Source organism: Dunckerocampus dactyliophorus, chromosome 14, assembly GCF_027744805.1.
Source record: "Dunckerocampus dactyliophorus isolate RoL2022-P2 chromosome 14, RoL_Ddac_1.1, whole genome shotgun sequence".
In the NCBI taxonomy this organism is placed as follows: domain Eukaryota; kingdom Metazoa; phylum Chordata; class Actinopteri; order Syngnathiformes; family Syngnathidae; genus Dunckerocampus; species Dunckerocampus dactyliophorus.
The window spans coordinates 2,057,432-2,080,128 of NC_072832.1; the positions used below are offsets into that span (position 1 = coordinate 2,057,432).

General features: G+C 42.0%; 1 protein-coding gene across 50 annotated transcripts in view; it reads left to right on the forward strand.

Annotated features, from left to right (window-relative positions):
• LOC129193688 (ankyrin-3-like) overlaps positions 1-22,697 on the forward strand; it is a 137,322-nt gene that overhangs the window by 72,272 nt on the left and 42,353 nt on the right. For 30 of the 50 annotated variants that reach the window (XM_054798165.1, XM_054798184.1, XM_054798162.1 and 27 more), the window contains exons 6-24: positions 524-709; positions 871-891; positions 2,449-2,547; positions 3,033-3,131; positions 4,819-4,917; positions 5,359-5,556; positions 7,348-7,446; positions 7,569-7,667; positions 7,753-7,851; positions 8,684-8,881; positions 9,964-10,062; positions 14,420-14,518; positions 15,827-16,024; positions 16,212-16,310; positions 17,572-17,670; positions 17,891-17,989; positions 18,082-18,177; positions 19,824-19,896; positions 19,993-20,049. In XM_054798165.1, coding sequence (XP_054654140.1) covers positions 524-709; positions 871-891; positions 2,449-2,547; positions 3,033-3,131; positions 4,819-4,917; positions 5,359-5,556; positions 7,348-7,446; positions 7,569-7,667; positions 7,753-7,851; positions 8,684-8,881; positions 9,964-10,062; positions 14,420-14,518; positions 15,827-16,024; positions 16,212-16,310; positions 17,572-17,670; positions 17,891-17,989; positions 18,082-18,177; positions 19,824-19,896; positions 19,993-20,049 — 2,116 coding nt within the window. The remainder of the gene's footprint in view (positions 1-523; positions 710-870; positions 892-2,448; positions 2,548-3,032; positions 3,132-4,818; positions 4,918-5,358; positions 5,557-7,347; positions 7,447-7,568; positions 7,668-7,752; positions 7,852-8,683; positions 8,882-9,963; positions 10,063-14,419; positions 14,519-15,826; positions 16,025-16,211; positions 16,311-17,571; positions 17,671-17,890; positions 17,990-18,081; positions 18,178-19,823; positions 19,897-19,992; positions 20,050-22,697) is intronic. The other 20 variants (XM_054798173.1, XM_054798191.1, XM_054798178.1 and 17 more) reach the window with 6 other exon arrangements.

The window sequence follows — 22,697 nt, forward strand, 5'->3', positions numbered from 1 at the left end:
TGAAGACTCGTCCCCTCTCTGTGACCACACGGCCATTTATTAACAATTGTACTGCACAGCACCACGGCAGCAGAACCAATGTTGTATTAGCGGTAAGGAGCAAACTGCTCGGCCAGTATTTGTACCGCTGATGAGTTTATTGTCGTACGGCAAGATTAGCGGGCATGGCTTTCACACCGACAGCTGACTCACTCGTGAAACTGGAGTGAATATAAAAACATTACATCAGGAGGTTGCCTACAGCCGCAGCTGCTAAAGCCATTGCCATTGCCAGACTCTGCGGTGAATTGAAGCACTTACAATAAATACTGTAGTACATGTTCACTCCTTATCATTAACAAGAAATGACAAATTAAAATTCAGTAACGAGTTCCATTCCAGTCCTACAGGGGGCGGTAATGTGCATTACAATTGGTTGGCAACTGCCAAAAACAACAGCAAATGAGATATTGTAGCCACGCAATTTCACGCTCCTCATCTCCTCATCACCATCCCCTCCCGTCCCCCCCCCCCCCGTGTGCAGGATGGCTTCACCCCTCTGGCGGTGGCGCTCCAGCAGGGCCATGACCAGGTGGTCTCCCTGCTGCTGGAGAACGACACCAAGGGCAAAGTGCGCCTGCCCGCCCTGCACATCGCCGCCCGCAAGGACGACACCAAGGCCGCGGCCCTGCTCCTCCAGAACGACCACAACGCCGACGTGGAGTCCAAGGTAAGCCGACGGCCATGTTTGCGCCACCTTTGGCTCAGCTTCTTTGATATCATGCGACCGCCCCCTTTGAGGATTTCTGCCTCCTCAGGAACCTTTTTTTCTTCTTGTGTTGTTTCCCCTCACTAACGACACATTCTCTCCTCTCTTGGCTGACTTTGTAGATGATGAATAGAACCACAGAGGTACTCCTCAACTCTGTACATTACTTAGTCTTTCCATTTCAGCTCATAAATGGTCTGAAAAGGAACCCCCCCCCCCCAAAAAAAAACAGAACCCTTCACTTATTGCAGTTCTGAAACCCCTTCATCTCCTTGTTTGCATTCAACATCCTCCTCCTCTTCCATGGCTTCACTCATGTAGCAGATAAGTCTTGGAGAGAGAGAGACTTGTGGATTACTGGCGCATGTTTCGCTGATGACGGCCGGACGCTTGGGTGTCCAGGCTTTTCCTTGACTTTTAATGGTTTCATGGTGCCTAAAATATAAGCTTCGGCTCTGATTTTTGGCAAACTGTCTGTGTCTAAATTGACTTCAATGTCCTTTTTTGTGTGATCCATGAAACTGATTAATATGATAACCAGGATGTCACGCATGTAACGTGGTTATCAGCACTGGTTTGTCCTCAACCTGCATGGCAAATGATGCTACCTGAAGCTACAATGAGCCTAGCCTATCATATGTTGACTAACTCTACACCTTTATTTTGTTGGATGAGCGCTTGGAGAGACGAGCATTCGCACTTTATGCACATGAATGCTTTTATGTCTTATCCTTAGTCCAATGCTATACTGAGGCATTTCCGTCCCCCAGTGGGGGCATAGCAGGGTGTCAATCAAGCCAGAACCGCCACTGGCTGCATCAAATGCGCGATGAGGTTGGTCTTATTAAACTTCCTCGGTTCCGTGCCACCACGGGAAACTTGTGCATGACAAGTTTTGCGCTCAGCTGCAACGTCTTTTCCGGACGAACAAACAATACTGACATCGCTTCAACTCCTTGCTACTTTGTTAGCACTTTAGCACACGCTGTAGTTGTGATCACATGGGCTCTATCCGAGCACTGCTGAATAGAAGACTGCTTGTATCGAAGCACACAGGTTTTATGTGCAGGCTGATATTATCCAATTTTATCCCATATCAATATCAAATCGGGACACCCCTGTTCCCCATACTTACTGCTATGAGGTGCTGTGATTTCTGTTCCAAAAAGCATTTTAAGGTGTTACTTTGTGTGAAAATTTGACAACCACTCATCTTCAGCGTTTTGCATGAGGTCAGAGTAGCAAAACCAGACTTGTGTATTTGGTTTCATGTGTTTATCCACAAATTTTAACAAATATTTCTTTGTTCTCTGCCAACGTTTGGGATTAGAGGACTTTTTCCTTGCTTGGTTAAGGATATTTGATATCTGCCAGAGGACACCTGCTTTGATTATACAGCCTAGTGTGGAACTTGTTGTGTTGTTTGGACAGCTGCCGCTCACTAAGCCAGGATGTTATATCCATTAGCTCTCTTGAGTAAACAGGAAAATTAGATTTACTCCAGTATGATGGCTATTAGGGTGCAGCAACCCTCGTGTCAGGATGTAAAAAGCACATCCAAGCTTAAATGGTATACGGAATTGTCTATGTAGTTGTTAGCATCCCGTTGGCGTCCCCCATGATGATGCTTGTGTGTCCTTGTCTCAGAGAGGTTGTGTTTTTTGCAATATAATGTGTGTTTTTTTGTCCCCCCAAATCAGAGTGGCTTCACCCCACTTCACATCGCGGCTCACTATGGCAACATTAACGTAGCCACACTGCTGCTGAACAGAGGAGCCGCCGTGGACTTCATGGCCAGGGTGAGTTGAGAGCGCCCTCTGGCTGCTTGGAGGCGTACTGCCATCACATCCGTGGCAATATTGAATTCAATTATTGAATTTCCTTACAGATTGTAGTAAAAATATTAAAAGTGCAGCTGTTTCAATTAATAAATGCATAGAAAATAAATAAATAAATTCAAGGACGTATTTATACGTCTTTTTTAAATTATTCAAAAAGCTATTTCAACATAAAACTGTACAACATGAAAAATAATAAGCTTAAAAGTGTCATTTAAAATGAGCAAAGCGGCGTCAGCAAACGACCATCGTCGCATCACGTAATGTTTGTGCTGCTCCCCGGCACTAATCACATGTTAGCTTGGTAGAAGTAGGCAGCCCGTAGACGGGAATAGAAACACACACAGAGATGTTATCATAGTAATTAAATGGACCACACCATGTTTGTTTTGCTGCGTCTAATGAAGCCTTGCTCGTGGTAATGCGCTGTTGTTGTTGCTGTGCAGAATGACATCACGCCGCTCCACGTGGCCTCCAAAAGGGGCAACAGCAACATGGTCAAGCTGCTGCTGGACCGAGGCTCCAAAATAGATGCCAAGACGAAGGTGAGATTTTTCATAATAGAAGGTTGGTGACGTCTTATCTTACCAAGTCCCTTTAGTACACGTTAACAACTCTAAAGAAGGCACCCATTGAAATGATTGGGATTTGAAATTGTAACATCAGAAAATGGCACTTAAAAATGAATTCTATTTATAATCATCATACATCAATATCATATTGTATCATTTTCTTTCATTTCTTACCCGGCCTCTCACCCGAAGTCTGCTGGTACAGGTTCCAGCTTACCCGTGAGCCTAGTGAGGACAAGATGGCTGGATGGATGTTTAATTTTAATGTTTTACAGTAATACCTGTCATGTAACTGGTTTCAACAATACTAGTAAACCAGTTTTCTTAATCATTTCAATATACAATGAACATATTTATAGGCATTATATTTTAATATAATATGATATAATTGTGTTTAATTATGGAATATAGTAATATTTTATCGTAACATTTACTTATAACTGCTTTCAGCCGCTTTCAAAATACAAGCAACCTTTTTTTCATGTATTTCATGAATGATTTAACTTTGCCGTGTGTTATTTTAACAAATTACATTTACCGTCATTTCCGTCGGAAGAGCCGCTACTTTTCTCTTCAACTTTGAATCTCGTGACCGCTCCTTTACTCCAGAACTACTATTAGTTGTTTACATACTTTGCCGCTCACGAGTCAGTGAGGAAACGGTAGCTCTTTCTTTGCCAGGAGCCAATCACGAGCTAGCAGTGCACTTGCTTGTCAACCTGTTGGAAATCGCAGGTCGAGGTATATATAGCAGTATAACAATATAACAGTCTGACTCACGGTGTCATCTTACAAAGAACAGTGAACTCATCACACTGCAACTTAACACTCAAAAGGTGTACCTAAAAAATATACAAACATGTACCAATATGAGTTTAAAGTTTTCCCATAATGCATTGCGTCTGAGCAACATATTCAACGGGGGGCTGTAATGACGTCAGCCTCCCTCTGGGCTCCCGGCTCCTCTGGCTCCCTCTTGTGGACAGAGGCAGCGTTGCAGCGCCATCTTTCCATTTTCTATGTTGCTTGTCCTCCAATGAAATGCTTTGGTCAGACGAAATGCTTTACGGGAAAAAATGTTAATGTTTTTTTTTTCATTTTAAACTCGTATCGGTACATGTTTGTATATTTATTAGGTATACATTTTGAGTGTTAAGTTGCTGTGCAATGAGTTTAGTAAGATTGTAAGATTACACTGTGAGTCAGAGTGTTTAATTGAGTAATGGCCTCCTGCGATTTCCAATGGGTTGACAAGCTCGTCGTGAGTTTTTCCCGTAGCTCATGATTGGCTCCTGTCAAACAACAAGCTGCCGGGTCCTCATAGACTCGTGCGCGCCACAATATGCCATGTTATGATGTGCACATGAGCGGCTTATAGTATATGTACAAATCTGTTTTTTTCTCTAAATATAATTTATATTTAAACTCTAAATATTATTTTATTCTTATATAAATTCTTGTTTTCCTCATTACTTTTTAAAATCTTTGTTATTTATCAAATTGTAGTAACATTTTAACTTTATGTTGTTTTTTTAACTTTACAAGAAGTTTTTAAAAACTTTTGACAAGAGTAGATTTGATTTGATATGTGTGGTAGAATGATTATTTAAAAAAAAAAATCAACATTATTTTAAGGCTGTTGCTGGCTCTCTACCTGCAGGACGGTCTAACACCCCTTCACTGCGGAGCGAGGAGCGGCCATGCACAGGTGGTAGAAATCCTGCTGGACCGAGGAGCTCCTATTCTGTCCAAGACCAAGGTAGCTACTGGGACCATGGCTTCAGAGAAGACTTTATCATATAATATAAGCTTCTTAGATTGAGTTTGTCAGCTTTGGTCAGCTCCACGCAGAATAGGTGACATTCATCATTGTCAGTGTGACTGTAATAACATCACGACTTCACCATACGACGCCTTTTAGCAGAGCTTTTGTTGTGGCTGTGGTGATGTCTCACTGTCTCCACAACGTCCGTGCGACCTGAACAGAACCACTTTGACCTGGCGGGACCACCAATGTAACCACGTAGACATTGTTGTAATGGTCTCGTTATAACAATGCTCCCGCAGTCTCCCAACAAACTTCCTTCACGGTCTCTCCCCTGCAGCATCCCGACTGACTTCCGTCTGTTGGTCTGTCTGTGTGTCTGTCTGCGTGTCGCTCTTTCTCTTTCTCCGCTTCCCGTCCTGCTCTCCACTTTAGAACGGCCTGTCGCCGCTCCACATGGCCACTCAGGGGGACCACCTGAACTGCGTGCAGCTCTTGCTCCAGCACGACGTTCCCGTGGACGACGTCACCAACGACTATCTGACGGCGCTGCACGTGGCGGCCCACTGCGGACACTACAAGGTGGCCAAGCTCATCGTGGACAAGAAGGCCAACCCCAACGCCAAGGCCCTGGTAATGGCCTAACTCAGAGCGTCTACGCCCGTCATGCCATTCAAAATGGATAGCAGTCATTTCATCTGGCCATTTTTTGTTGTATATTATTCATATTATTTTTTATTTCATGCAATGTTGCTATTATATATATTTATGTAATTCATGTGTATATGAAATTTAATTATATACTTTACATTTAGAAATCAAATTACAATACAGTAAATTACATTCACTTGTGCGTTCACTTGTTGTATTGTATTTTTATTGCAACAAATTGAATGTGATTTCATTCTCTTTCATTTTAATTTGAATTGCTTGAATTCAATTAAATTACATTTTATACAATAAAATACAATACAAGACGTGAATTTAATTTAATGTAACAAAATGTAAAGTGTTAAATTATTTACATTTTAATTTAATGTTATATACACATGAATTACATAAATATAAATAATAAGAACATGAAATAAAACATACTAGCAAAAATAGCTAGCATAGCAAAAATTGGCGGCTACATTGGGAAAAACAATTATTAAAACATCATAAATACATGTAAAATCAAATCATAAAATAGTAATAATAATAAATAAGAAAATACAGAAAATGTATATATATATATATGTACTGTGTATATACTATATGTGTTTGTGTGTGTGTGTGTTGTATATCATTTTAAATAAATAATGCATTTAATAACAAAAAAAAAAATCTGCGTTGAATACATAGCAAAATACATTGGGATTGTTGTCTCACATGATTGTCTTAGAAAAAGGTAACATTTTTAACTCCTTCAGTCCCAGACATTTTTCAAAGGACAACCCCTTCAGTATCGGCCGTGTTAGACGATTATGACGGATCTTTCAAGGCACACAGAATATTATGTTCTATGGTTATATAAACATGGAACCTACCAAAAGAAACATTAGACTCTTGTCTTTCATGAGAAGAAACAAGTTTGTTTCTACCTTTTTCCGTTCTTTAGTAATCAGCAGTGGAAAATAGGTACATTTCAGGAAAATATCAGTTCCTGACTAAAAAAGAGAGAAAACCAGCTTTTTGTGAAAAGATACATTTCAAGCATAACTTTCGCTTTGACACAAATATTTTTTGCTTTTGTGACAGCTCCAATATCTAAACAACTATACCAACATCAAAATAACAGTTTATTTACAAATGTAACACCATGAGCTATTTACAGTTTTCACATTTGGAACCGAACTATGCGAGTGAAGGGTGTGTGTACGCGTGTGCATGCGTTAAAATTTCCCTACAATGCGTCACCTTCTGCACGCTACACTCCGTCACGCTCTCTCACTTCCTCTTTCCTGTCATGTGTGATTCTTCATTGAAACGATCCCTGCCGAGCTCTTATCAAATGCACTTCTCCCACCTGGTGGCCGTTTTTATGTCTTAAAAGTGCTCTGAAATGTTCGCGCATTAGTGCAGAGTTGCATCATCGCCTCTTGCGCAAAAGAAATGTAAAAGACGTATAAATATATTGTTGGGATCGGGCGTTCAGGATTATAAAAAGGCATAAATACGTCTTGAGTTGATACAGCTCTTGTATCTGATACCCTATTTTGCAGATGTACCCAACGTTGTGGCCTGTGTATAAGAAATATGCAGGTCAAAGGTAAAACAAAGCAATAAAGAGAAGACAGCTGAAAGATGAATCAGATGGGTGGGCTGAGTGTGAAAGTGTTTTGTCATCATCAGCCACACAGCCAAAGATGTGGAAATTCCCCTCTACTGCATACAGTATCTGCTCAGATTTGTATTTGACTTTTTATGCTTTTTTCTCTGCAGAATGGTTTCACCCCGCTTCACATCGCCTGCAAGAAGAACCGAGTCAAAGTGATGGAGCTGTTGCTCAAACATGGAGCGTCCATCCAGGCTGTGACGGAGGTGCTTGCCTCTTCTCACATCTTTTGTTCACTTCTTTTCCTTTTTAAGCTTGCACTGAGTGCAGTCCCATTTACTAAATTGCATGCTTTGCTGCAGCCTCCTAATGAAGTGTTTCTCTGCAGTCTGGCCTGACGCCCATCCATGTTGCAGCCTTCATGGGCCATGAGAACATCGTACACGCGCTCACACACCACGGAGCTTCACCCAACACCACCAACGTGGTCCGAGAAACACTTCTATTTATTACCGCGTTCACATTTTCAAGCATGTAGAAAGCTGACGCTGGCATCACTGTGTATCCTCCAGAGGGGCGAGACAGCCCTCCACATGGCGGCAAGGGCGGGCCAGGCCGACGTAGTCCGGTACCTGCTCAAGAATGGCGCCAAAGTGGAGACCAAGTCCAAGGTTTGCACTTTTTTTAACTCATCAAATCCAGACATTTTTCAAAAGACAAACCCCTCCAGTAGCGCCCGTTTTAGATTATTTTGACTGATCTTTCAAGGCACACAGATTATTGTGTTCTTTGGTTATACAAGTATAAACACGGAACCCACCAAAAGAAACATTAGACTCCCGTCTTTCATCCCCCAAAAAAGTTTGCATTCTTTATTAATCAGCAGTAGAACATACCGTAGGTACGTTTCAGGAGAATATCAGCTCTCGACTAAAAAAGAGAGAAAACCAGCTTTGTGTGAAAAGATACATTTCAAGCATAACTTTCACTGTGACACAATTTGTTTTGCTTCTGTGACAGCTCAGACATCTAAACAACGATACCACAACATAAACAACACAAAAAGAGGTTGTTTTACTTCAAAATAACAATTTATTTGCAAGTATAACACCATGAACTATTTATAATTTTCACATTTGGAACTGAGCTATGTGTGTGCACGTGCGTGGGTGCGCGTGTGTGCATGCGTGCACGCGTGTGTAAGCCTTAAAATTGACCTATAATGCGTAACTTTCTGAATGCTACACTCTCACATCCTCCTTCCTGTCACGTGTGTTTTTTTTGTCCACATGATCCGTGCCGAGCTCCTATCAAGTGCACTTCTGCCACCTAGTGGCCGTTTTTATGGCTTAAAATTGCGAAATCCATTAGTGGGGAGTTGCGTCATCACCTCTCTTTGCCTCCTCGGGTTTATAAAAACTACGTCTTTGGCATTGAATGAGTTAAGCAACGTCTAAATTTGTAAATCCGAAGCAAGTATGAATCTGCCGATGTTGTTTGCAGGACGACCAGACGGCGCTGCACATCTCCAGTCGGCTGGGGAAGGTGGACATCGTCCAACAGCTGCTGCAGTGCGGCGCCTCCGCCAACGCCGCCACCACCTCAGGCTACACCCCGCTACACCTGGCGGCCCGGGAAGGTCACCAGGATGTCGCCACCATGCTGCTGGAGAATGGAGCCTCCATGTCCTCCTCGACCAAGGTGACATTATTATCTTTTTTTTTTTTTTAACTACTGATGCAAACATGCGCTTACCGGACACTTCATTAGGTACACGTGCCAACATTGGCCAACTTGTTACAATGCTAAAAGCGAGTCAACTACATGATTTGATTGGCTTATTTTTACCGCCTATTCTGAGGCACTGGACCTCTGCAGTTACTGGGGTGTTGAGGCTCGGGCTGGGAATTGAACCTTCGTCATCCGCATGCAAGGCAGCAGCATGTTCCTTTGCCACCAGGGCACTTGTGTAGCTAAATAAGGAAGTTACAACATTTGATTGTTGAATTATTTCAATACTGAATGACATAAAGTGAAATTAAATCAAATATAATTCAATATAATGTAATGAAAAATAAATACAAACAATTACTAAATTAAGTCAAATCAATTCAATTTATTTGGGATCAATGAATTCAAATTCAAATTCTGACAAAAAATGTATGTAAACTGAGACTGGTTTTGGTCAGTTGCTGAAAATGTAATTTCTCCTTCAGGGTAAAAGGATAAAAACATGTTTGTTTTTTACATGTTTGCAACATATTTATTTAACATTTTGTATATATTTTCCTACATTTTTGTTACAATTTTTTACATATTTTTGTATCCAAGCACGATGATCTTTTTAAAGGCAGACACTTTTATATTTTATATTAAGCACAAGTGTTTTGTTCGTCATTGAAGTTCATTTTTGGACTAATTTAGGTTGTCTCCATCCAAATAATTGGGCATGGGTGGCCTCATGGTGTGGGGGGGGGGGGTAAAAAAGCTGTGAAGGACACTTTAATAATGGAAGTAGTTTTAGATCGTGCATGTGCATGTGAGTTGCTGGGGAGGAGGGGGCTCTTCATGAAGGTGACCTCTGTCAGTGGAACAGATTAATGGAGGGTAAACCCCTTGGTGCCCCCCGCCCCACACACACACACTCACATACACATAAAGACACACACAGCATCTTTTGGGACATCACCCGCGTCAGCTGTTCCTCCAAATGATGTCACCACCACCATTATGAGCAAAGATACTAACTCTTATCTTGTTACATCTTTGCTGCATGCCAACAGAAAGGCTTCAGTCCGCTCCATGTGGCGGCAAAGTACGGCAAGATGGAGGTGGCCAGTCTGCTCCTGCAGAAGAGAGCCGCTCCTGATGCTGCAGGCAAGGTGAGGGGTCCATCAAAGGCAGTCGTGTGAAATCTTTACGGCGTCAACCTCATTACCGCAAGCACCCCTTTCACCTTTCACCGCCTTTTAGTGCATGGGAAAGTGGAAGGGAGAAAACACGCAGCTACCGTGTCTAAGTGTATTGCACGACGCAGCAGCATCAACAGAACCAATGTTGCAATAGCGGTAAGGAGCCATCATTGATGGCGCTGTTGAGTTCATTGTAAACGACAGTGTGGCCAGTACTGTAGCATGAGTTTCACACCAACAGCCGAGGAATGCAACCGACATTTTAAAGTGCACGCAGAGCTATACAGTATAAAACCAGCTATTTACTCAAATGCAGTTACAGAGCTAATTTTAAAAAACTACATTAGGACGTTGCCTACAGCCACAGCTGTTAATGCCACTGTTTTATGGACCAATGCTAGTTTGAGGTTGTTTGCTTTTGTTGACCACGCACCCGGCGGCTGTAAGGGACACGGTTAATTCAACGGTGTGACTGTAACGTTAGGGGCAAACAGATTTCGACGTTTTTATTTCAACACCTTTGACTTAACCCTTCAAGAGCCAAAGTCGCAACATTGCGACGAGCAACATTGCTGAATGTAACGAGCCGTTGCTGCAAATATGGTGCCTCGTGTAGTTAACACTTTGCAGCAGGAGATGCAGCAGGACATCTGCAACTTCAATCTGAGCCGCGTTTGTGGGCGTGTTTCTATGCAAAGTTGATACGTTTATAGACTTTGAAGCCACACGCAGCATACGTGTTCGGGGTGGCAGGAGGGCACGTGGTGGGTTGTCACAACACCCTTAAATGGGGCGGTAGCAGGAATGGGAAATAACAGCGGCATACGTGGTACGATCCGTGGGAGACTCCTCGGTAAAAAATACACAGCTAATCGATAAATACGACCTGGATAAATGACAATATTCACAGGCGTGATAGATAGATAGATACTTCATATCTACTGTATCTATGTAATAAGAGCAGTAATGATGAGAGATGAGCAGGAGTATCACAAGTGGATCGGACATTTTGATGAGCAGGTATCGTGGAGGCAGGGATCTGACTAATTCTGAGCCCGGTGACGTCACATTGGATGAGGAACTTTGGGCCATACTGATGATTTTCTCATTTACATTACATCTCATTTATTTATCTTTCACCGTGTTCAAGATGAAAAAAACACTGGCGCTTAAAGGGTTACAAGTCATTTATTTACTCATGCAAAGCTCAAATCAAGCGTTCATTCAAAAAAGTACATAAATTAGAGCATTTTTAATGTGCCCTTCTGTCATAAAATACACCAAAATGTGAGATTTTTTTGCAGTTTTTTTCTTCAGAAACTGAAACAGAAAAAGCAATACTTTATTTTAATATGCAAATTGGTAAAGAAAAAAATAGCACCTTTCATTTTTGAATTTCTGCTTGCTTTGTCACACTTTTAGTACCCCTTTCAGGAGAATCACCCAGGAAAGAACTGACTTGCTGATTGGCTGAAATATTCCATGTACTCGCATGCCACCCCTTCACAAAGGAACCTGGCTGTGTTGTTTTTGCATAACGATGAAAAAAAAAAGCGGCAATCTAAGCAACAATTTTTTGCATTATTATGTTTTTCTTCGTTGATTATGCACATGAACGATCCTCCAATCCCAGCGCCTCATAGTCGGGCATGCAGGGTGACGATGTGAACGCCCATCCTTGCGTGATAAGCTGTCTAAACATCTGACATTGATGCAACGTGTCAGGCTGCAGACGATAATCGTGTTCCCACTCAAAAATGTGAGCAACTTTCACCTCAAATTGCTCTTCTAAGACCGCAAGAATGAAAAGCACGCAGTGCGATTCCGGTGTGGTTGCACAGGTATCAGCTATTCCTATGGAAAGATCCGGCCTTTTGCGATCTAAAACAAATCCCCAGGGTGATCCCCGGACAAGAGTGCTACACACGTGTGCACATGCGTGTGTTGACAAGTTAGTTGTCAGGTATGATGATAACGCTTTTGCAATCACACCTTCTCCAGGCTAATTTTCCTTATCAGCAACACAAAATCCTTTATTTATCATTTCAAATGATACACTTGTGAGCATGCTTTGTGACTCTGTCGCGTGTTGCTGACTGGAACAAAACCACCGTGGAATGTTGTGGGTGTAGTTAAAGAATGTGGGTTAGCACGCTGTGTTATGGGAACGTGATAAATCACACAGATTGGTGGTCATATGTGTTCATGTGTATGCAGAGAGCGGTGTTTTTATAGCAATCTATCCGAGGAAATAAAGGGAATATTGTTCCTGCATCTACTGTACCTGTGCAGCATTCCATTCATTCGATGTGCATGCATGGCTTTCACATCCCAGTTAAGGATGCATGTTTGACATTACATTCATTACATCACGGAGCATTATTGCACAATTCAACAGGAGGAAGAAGCGAAGCTTATTCAATCCTACCTTTTCTCCCTGCGGTTGACATGTGACCATTTTCTAACAGGGGGATAAATAGCTAAAGCGGTGATGAAATAGGAAAACAGGAAAAAATAAGTGATTAATTTAAATTACATTAAAAATAAATACAGGAGTTACAAAAAATAAAAACTTGACAGAAATATTGTGTACAATTAACTCATTCAATCTCAGCCATTTTAGGCGATTTTGACTGATCTTTCAAGGCACTCAGAATATTGTGTTGTAAGGCTACATCAACTAGAAAGATTAGAATCTCGTGTTTGATGACCTTTTTGCGTTCTTTACTAATCAGCAGTCGAACATAGCTAAGTTTCAGGAAAGTATCAGCTCACGACTAAAAAAAGGAAGAAAATCAGCTTTTTGTGAAAAGATACATTTCAAGCATAACTTTCACTTTGACACGAGTGTTTTGCTTTTGTGACAGCTCAAATATATATAAAAATAATAAAAATATAATAAAAAGACACAAAAAAGCTTGTTTTACATCAAAATAAAAATGTATTTACAAATATAACACCATGAACTACAGTTTTCACATTTGGAACTAAACTGTGTGTGTGCACACGTGTGCATGCACGTGTGTGCGTGTGCATGCTTTAAAATTTCCCTACGATGCGTAACCTTCTGCACGCGACACTCCTGCGCGCTCTCTCACTTCCTCCTTGCTGTCCAGCCTGTTTTTACATGCAAAAGATCCATGCCAAGCTCTTATCAAATGCACTTCTGCCACCTTGTGGCCGTTTTTACGGCTTAAACCTGCTTGAAAAGTTTTACAGTATTGTGCACTTGCGTCATACGTCGACGGCACGAAGGAGATTGACTGACAGTGGTGTACAGCCAATCAGGACGCAGAACACAAGGGTGGAGGTTCTCCCTTAGCCAATAAGAGCTATATTTAGCCGACTATTGACAACTGCGGGTTCCTAATATGCTCCTATGGGCACATAAACACACTTAGACGATGGAAGGAAACATCGCCCTCTACTGGTGGCAGTAGTAAATATAATAATAGGCACACAACATAGCACTGATAGATCGCTCTAAATGCAAATTTGCACTTTAAAAATCTGTGAAATAGCGAATCCGCAAAAGGTAAACTGTGATGTAGCGAGGGAAGGCTGTAAAAATACATCTTTGGTATTGAATGAGTTCATGTACAAATAAATGCAGGAAATGAATGCTCCATAAGCAAGACTTTAGGACAGGGGTGTCCAAACCTTTTCCACTGAGGCCTCATACAAAAAAAATTGGATGTGGGGGGGGTCCACTTTGATACATTTTGTGCATTAAAGATGCTTGAAGGGATAGTTGGGATTTTTTGACATGAAGTTGCGTGACATCCCCATCAGCGGTGGACTATATCAACAGTGACTTAAGTGACCCAGCAACTAAGCAGAACGACGTTCCTCGTCATGGAACTCCGACCAGAACTGGACTCGCGGGACCAAATGCGGGGGGTAAGTCACTGTTGCGATAGTCCACTGCTGATGGGGATGTCACACAACTTCATCTTCATGTCAACTACCGCTTTAAACCACTCCAGTGGAAGTCAGTACACACAAGCCATCTGAAAACAACATGCACACCTTAGCTTTGTGTTATACTGAAGGTACTGAAGTATCTCATGACACGTCGTTATTAAAAGCACACCCCTGCTTTAGGAGGACATTTCAAGTCAATGTCAGCATCCATTTCTCCACATAACATCATCTTCTGTAAATTCTTCATCTTACTCGCTGCATGAATTTCAAGTTGCACTCTTTCCTCGCCGTCTTGCCGCTTCTCATCGTACTGACTGTTGTGCTGGTCTCCAGTGTGAGTCACCTTCTAACCAGGTGTTGTTGCTGCATGCTTGTGTATGTACGTATGTATGGGGTGTTTCAGAGCGGGCTAACGCCACTGCATGTAGCCGCTCACTACGATAATCAGAGAGTAGCGCTGCTGCTGCTGGATCAGGGAGCTTCCCCGCACGCCGCCGCCAAGGTATACACACCTCAACACGGAAACTGTGACCTGTGACTGTGCCCATTATGGTGTCCATTTTTTTCTCATTTCAACCTAACATTTCAAGATTCAAGATTCAAGAGAGTTTTATTGTCATGTGCATAGTACAACAGCAGTTATACCATGCAATGAAAATCTTATTCTGTTCATTCTCCCAAGAAAAGAAAGAAAACAAATGAAAGAATAAGAACATAAGAAACATAAACACATAAACATATATATTGCTCATATTTGTGCTGGTCAGTGATGGTGATGTGTTGCAAGTTGCTTAAAAACCATTCACTTTGCTTGTTTCCTCGAAACAAATTTACTGTTCTACATGCAAGTGTAATATCTTGCAAAGGTAGCTTTTTAAATTATTTTGTTTCATTCATTGAACTGAACTTGTGGAGTTATGTGCAGACAACAGTTCTTATGGGGGATGGAAATTGTTTAAAAACTAATTTAAAAAGCTTTAGTTTTGGGCAAAGTGCATTCAAGTGTTTGAAAAATAATTATAATAATAATCGCTTTATCACACACACACACACGCTACAAATGTCCTAAAATCTTTTTTTGTTTGGTTTCTTAGCCGTTCAATTTTTTTATGGCAAAATATAAACTTTTTTTTTATGTGATAAAGATAGTCATATTTGAATATGTCATTTACCTCAGTTACGGGCTAGAAAAGCATAAAAAAAAAACGACTTTTAACCCTTCTAAACTATTTTAATATAATTAATTTTTAATAACATATTTGTGTTTATATTTGTATAAATATGTCCTCTACTCTGAAAATGCATTTACGTTTTAGTTGTATGATTTAAAAATTCTTAATTTTTACCCCTTTTTTATTTTCCAAGTTTTCATACCTTAAAAATATCTTATAATTTATTAATTACTGTATAAGATATGAAATTATCATTTTTATCATAAATTGTAATTGATCATTGTAATTATTGTTAATGATAATCATTAATTATCATGATATGTATCATTTATTTGCATAACATGTTTTCCCATTGTTTTTATTCATTTATTTTCATGATCTGTAACTTGCTTCTCTGATTGGCTGGGAGAAATCACAAGGTTTTATTGCCTGATAGTGAGGCAAGTTAAAGCTATCAAATATAGTTCCTTGCCTTCAAGAAGCAATGCAAGCAAAGTCCTTTCAACCAGCTTTTAATGGGTGCGTAGATAATGACGATAAAGGAAGTGATATTCACACCCAAGCACACAATCAAAGTGAATGCTTGCAGTGTTCGTTCATCTTTCCAACTGTCTTGTCTCTCTTTGCCCTGTCCTCAGAACGGCTACACGCCGCTCCACATCGCCGCCAAAAAGAACCAAATGGACATCGGCACCACGCTGCTGGAGTACGGCGCCGACACCAACGCCGTGACGCGGCAGGGCATCAGCCCCATCCACCTGGCGGCGCAGGAGGGCAGCGTGGACCTGGTGTCGCTGCTTCTGGCCAAGAGTGCAGCTGTCAACATTTGCAACAAGGTAAAACAAGGCAACCGTGTTAGTTGCTCATACTGCTGCAAGGTTTGCAAATAGTGCTTCGCGTGTTTTTTAGCCATTGTGCATACGTGATTCTGCAGCACTTTTTAATGAGGCCCTGCAAGATTCTACATCTTTTATTCATTTATCAGTGCCTCTTAGCACATTTCTTTCTTTCCTTCATGCTCAGAGCGGACTTACGCCACTCCACTTAGCAGCTCAGGAGGACAAGGTCAACGTTGCAGAAGTCCTCCTCAACCACGGCGCTGATGTCAGCCCACAAACAAAGGTAGAAACCTACATTTGTGGAAAAAAATGAGGACTAATTGCTTGTGTAAGCTAACTTTTCTAGTCCTGAATGGCTGCACACAGGATGGAGACAATCTGTCAAAATATGCACCCCTTACCCTGCTATTATTCATCAATTCACCAAATCAGAATGGCCTTTGCTGGTCACTTATTCATAGGTAAATTGTGCAGTCACCCGTCCATACATATACTGTACATCAGGGGTCACCAACACAGTGCCCGCGGGCACCAGGTAGCCCCCACGACCACATGAGGCGCCCGCAGGCCTGCTTTTCATTCAGGTTTTCAGTTAATAATGTGAGAACACTAGAAAGAAATGTATTGGGAAACATAAAATGTGAGTTGTGGATACATTTGTGCATTTTGTGAATGTTTCGGTAAAACAAGCATATTTGATCTGTTTGGGTTGAAATGAGCTATGAAAATCATTTCTACAAAAATGAGTAGCTCGTGGCCATTTTCATTTTCTAAAAGTAGCCCTCACAAGAAAAAACGTTGGTGACCCCTGCTGTACATCATACCATCCACATGACAGGGGGGTAGACAGGACAGGATGACTGCGTGATAAAAGGGGGGGAGGAAAGGGAAGAACAAGAGGAGAGGGGAGGAGGGAAAAAACCCGATTCCAACCTATGCTCCTATGGGGGAGTGCAATGTGGCCTCGGCAACATGGGCACAAATAAGCACACTTTACAACATAAGAACTCGAAGACCTACGCCAGGGAAGGGGAAAAGGGGGGTGGAGATGTCCCAGCAAATGTCACGTGAAAAAATAAGGACACCCCATCGGTGTAAACTGCAGTACTGCAATTTAATTAAGGTTAGAATTATTATTATATAATTATTATTTCATTTTGTATTAATTTTGAATTCTAAGCTTGGAAAGGTGAAGCCCGGCATGCACTCACACATGCACGCCCTAATTTAGTTATTCTACACACACACACACACACACACACACGTATAGAGCGCATACATAGGGCATACATAGCAGGCAGGTCACGTTCACGGAAACCTCACCGGCTGAAGGTTACAGTGGTGTGTGTGCGTTTGTGCTGACAGGACAGTTGCTTACAGTGCAGAGCTTATTAAGTCGCTGATGTGTCCTACACAACTCAACACAAAGTGTAACATCAAAAAGTGCATTTTGCACACCTTACAAAATCACCACAAGATTGCTACGAGGAGGTCTGATGTAAGACCGTGACTCAACCGTCCTTTTCCGCTTCACTTTCTCACAGATGGGCTACACGCCGCTGCATGTGGCTTGTCACTACGGCAACGCAAAGATGGCCAACTTCCTGCTACAGAACCACGCCAGAGTCAACGGCAAAACCAAGGTAACAAAAAAATGCTGAGCTCCGGTGCGTTTGCTCTGCTGGAACACGATCATGTGCACCAAACCAGTGCACTGGTGTGTCTCGGTCCACTTGCAAGTGGACTGTGTGCGGTTTGCTAAAACGTGAACACGACACGGATTAGTGTGACGAAAGCCGCTCAGCCAAGCCCTTACTTTATTCATACGTCGTCATTTATTCGTCCGGTGTCTCCATGGTCCAGAATGGTTACACACCTGTGCACCAGGCCGCACAGCAGGGCCACACACACATCATCAACCTCCTCCTCCAGCACGGCGCCTCGGCCAACGAGCTCACCGCGGTCAGTGCAAACTCAACTTGGCTGCAAGTCCATCGGTTTTCTTTGTGTGTGTGCATCTAACGTCCCGTTGCTCTCTGTCCGTCTTTGGTCAGAATGGGAACACGGCGCTATCCATCGCCCGTCGCCTTGGTTACATCTCTGTGGTGGACACCCTGAAGCCCGTGACGGATGAAAACCTCAACACTGTGGTGAGATTCCCACATTTCAGGCATAATACTGACAGTAAATGCAGCATGCAGCTACAGACACAAAACAAGGTTGCGAAACAAGTAACACTGGCGAACATCACACAATTCAACATGCCTGAAAAGGAGTAGGAAGAAGCGGAGCTAATTTAATCTCACCCCTTCTTCATGTTTCAGCAATTACCGTAAATTCCGGACTGTTAAGCGCACCTGAATATAAGCTACACCCACCAAATTTAAAGAGTAAAGAAAATGTGTACATACATAGGCTGTGCTTGTCCACGTTTTAACATGGAATATTTACGCAGAAAGACACTATAAACCTTGCAATCCTACCTACACTCTGCGTTCTCAGCGTCACTTGTTAGCTCTGGTGAGACATGAGACGCTTTTTTTCATCAGAGTTCAACAGCTGCCAAGGTCCAAGCAGAAGCTGTACTAATTCTACACATCAAACCTACTTAAGATTTGTCAGATCAAAACACGATCACCGCATGAGACTTCAAAACGGGGCCATTTTCAAATAGGGAGAGAAAAGAATATAGGATGTGTAATATTAGAAAGAAAGAAGAAAGCAAGAAAAGAAAATAAACAAGAACAATAAAGAAATAAATCATTTAATAAATAGTTTATTGTAATTATGACGATTGTTATTTAATGTAAATACATGAAAAGAGTAAAGATAAATGAATGAACAATTAAATACAGGAATAAAATAACAGACAAACATCGTTAAATTCCAGCATCAAGTCTAGATTTTGGACAACACTCTTCTACCACACTATTGTGGCACCTCCGAGATATAATACAGGAGCTTTAAAACCCCATCAGCAGCCTTTATTCATGTTAAATTATCATATTTGCTCGTATAGTAGCTTAACTGCAGAGAGTACCAGGTGATTGTTAGGGCTGTTTATTCAACTGGAGACCTTTTTAAAAACGCCGTATTTACCCGAAACTATGATGGAAGACGTTTCGGTAATGTTTTAAATCATCAGAATACGGCAAGATACTGTAAATATTACATGTTATCATCAATGTACTTGTTAATGCATGAACACAGTATGGATATACACAATAAAAGGTTGTTAGAGGGTTTTTTTGGAGGGCTTCATAGTCGAAATGGGTACGTCCCATCATGTGCATTGTTAGCTGGCTCGTACTGACTCGTTTTCTCTCCTTAGAAGGCACAGAAAAGGGAAAGAAATACACCGTTCGTGTTTCACATGACGATTGTGGATGATGGGCAACATTTAAAAAAAAGTGCAGTTTTCCTGTAAGGAGCAGCCCTATGGCGCCACCTGTTGGTTTGCACGTGTAAATCTTTATGCACCAAAAAGGGGAAAAAATACTGTCATATACTGGGGTCAATATGTAACACTATTCATGTATTTTTACTAATTAAGTTGAGCTTTACGGATGCCATGTCTGTTAGTGGGAAATCACATCTAGAGCAACACATGGTGGTGTCAGGCATTGTAAAGCTAATTACTGCCACCAGGGGGCACTGCTTGTGTTTCCCATTATTCAGTCAAGTGGATGGTTAATTGGGACAAGGCATCTATTAGAGGGGAGGCCACCATCACTTTTGATGCAACATTAGACTGCCCCGCCTCATGGTATTGCATTTACGCTTTCCTACCTTGCAGAGTGCAGCCGAAAAGCACAAAATCAACGTCCCGGAGACCATGAATGAGTTCCTGGACATGTCAGACGATGAAGGTATGGCTTTATGTTGACGCATGACACTGCATGACCGCTTTATGATGCTGTAACGTGTGTTGCACGTGTCACCGTGTATGCATTCAACTCTCACAGTTTGGGCCAATGTGCCTGAAAGTCTGGCTGAGGACTCTTTGTCAGATGATGATGAAGGTATTGCTCATCAGTTTGTCGTCTAAGCCACTCTGGTTGATTTTGTGGGTTTTATTAACAAAACATGTTGCACTCGTGTTACTTGTCGGTGATATTAACCCTCTAACACCTGCTTTCCATGTCACATTGTCTCTGCATAATACTTTTAGAGTGAGTAAGAGCAGATGGGAACACAAGTGTGCTGTGTGTTTGTAGCTTCGATGCTAATGAGCTGAATTTGTCCACACATGCTATGTGAGCCACAGTGCTAACTTACAGTCACATTCTGCCAGCAATGCCATGCTAGGTTATCTTGTTTGCTGAAGAAAAGGAACAAACTTGCAGCTCCCACGTGTGCAGCTGACTGACGGATAGTTGACCGAGCTTGGGGCTGCATTTTAAGATACACTTCTGATCGAAAGTTTAAGACCAGTTGAAAAATTGCAGGAATTTACAGTTTGCACTGTTCTAAGTGGAGTAAGCAAGTTATTGCAAACAAGCATTAAAGTGAAATAGGCTGTTCATTAGCTGATCAAAAGTATACGACCACAACCTTTAAAAGCCAAAATCCTTGGATTCAATGTAATTTTGTGTCGGGTATTTACACTGTCATGATCTCTTGATGGCAAAGGCAAAAAGGCTTTTTCTCTTGCGGTTGGATTGTTGGGCTGCATAAGGAAGGCCTCTCGCAGCGCGCCATTGCTGCTGAGGTGGGACGCAGTAAGACAGTCATCTCGAACTTCTTCAAAGATCCTTAGGTCATGGAAGAAAAAAGTCAAGTGGTAGACCCAAAAATATTTCACTGGCCCTGAGCTGGCCGGAGGTTGTCTCTCAAGACACGGGAACATCCTGGGCCCAAATGAAGGTTGTTACTGGTGCCGAGTGCAGTCCAATAACCATTAGACGGCATCTGCGAGAGAAAGGTGGAAGAAAGTTTGATTCTCTGACAAGGAAAAATTTAACGTCGACGGTCCTGATGGCTTCCAACGTTACTGGCATGACAAGGAGATCCCACCTGAGCTGTTTTCCACGTGACTGGCTTGTTCAACAGGACGACGCTGCACTTCACAGAGGACTTCTTCCAGAGGAATAAGCTCCCTCTTTTGGGCCATCCTGCGTGTTCCCCTCATCTAAATCCAGTTGACAACATTTGGGGATGGATGGCAAGGGAGGTTTACAAAAATGGGCATGGGTTCCAGACAGTGGATGCCCTCCGTGAAGCCATCTTCACCACCAGCAGCAACATTCCCACTAGCCTCCTGGGAACACTGGCACCAAGCATGCCCAAACCAAATTTTCACCCGTATAACAAAAATGGCACATCTACTCATGACTGAATTTTTTTTTAAAATTGTTTTTCTAAATTTAGGGGGGGTTTTTTTAGAGTTTTTTTTTAGCTATGGTCTTAAACATTTGATTTCACTTTAATGCTTGTTTGCAATAAATTGCTTACACAAAAATGTTTGTTGTCTCACGCCCATGACTTCTTTGTGCATTTTGAAGCTCTACTTAGAACCTCCTTAAGATCCAACTGTGCAAAATGTAAATTCTTGCAATTTTTCCAACTGGTCTTAACATTTTGATTAGGAGTATATGTTGCGAAGCCTGGGGGTTTTTCTTTCATGGCATTATGAAAAGCTGCAGCTTTAAAGCGACCCTTTGGGTGCACCATGTCTCAAAAGTGGAGCAAACAAGTGAGGCAGATGATAGATTTTTGTCACGTTCGTTGCTCATAAACAGGCTCTAGGGACACAAAAATCATTCAAAAGTCACTTTGTCTCCATGCTTTTGTCATCCAGTGAAGCAGTGTTCAGTCCTTGTAGTATCACTACAATGTTCTCCTCTGCTTATTTCTGCTTGGCAAAACTGAGCAAACATTAAATTTGCATTGAAGCTGTTTTTTGTGTTCACATCTGAGCGTTATTCCGCTCCTTGCAGACTGACAGCGCTGATGCTATTTTCAACTAAAAGCTCATTCGTTATTTTTAACTCCTTGAGCGTTGGGCGCACGGTGCTCCCCATCAAATGCACGTTGGAGAGGCCTCTAAGTTCTATACGAGGCGTGACTATAAGTTCGGATCACCTCATTTAAAAGCATGGCCTCCATATAGTTACTTAAAAAGTGGTGTACAGCAGCAACAACAACAACAACAACAACACAAGCAGCTTCAGCGTCTCTGTAGCTTTGTTTCCAACCACATCACGCTTGTAAAATTGATGAGCTTGTTGCCTGGACAACATTGGGAGGTAGTCTGCGTGTTAGCTGATAGGGGACTCAACAAGTATGACCCACACCCTTCTTGTTCTCAACAGCAAGTGGTGGCGTTCTTGTGCAGTGTGTGTAAAGGAGAAAGTGGATGTAAAGAGGCTCTATTTAATCCAGTATAGAGGTGGCTAATCTTATTATGCTGCAGGGTGAGCGCTCACACTCACACACACGCACACGCACACCATGCAGCTAAACTATTACTATTTTCACATGTTGCACAATGTAACTCTTGTGCAATGTTCGCCATCTTCCTCAAAATTATTTTAGCCACCCTTTTCCTCTCGCTCATCAAAAAAGTTTTGCATGTGGTCAGACCTCCACCACAGAAGAAGAGGTGAGAATTCTGTGCGTTTTGTTTTGACACTTTCTCCTCCTCGTTGCGCCAGAAGAGCCCCCCTGG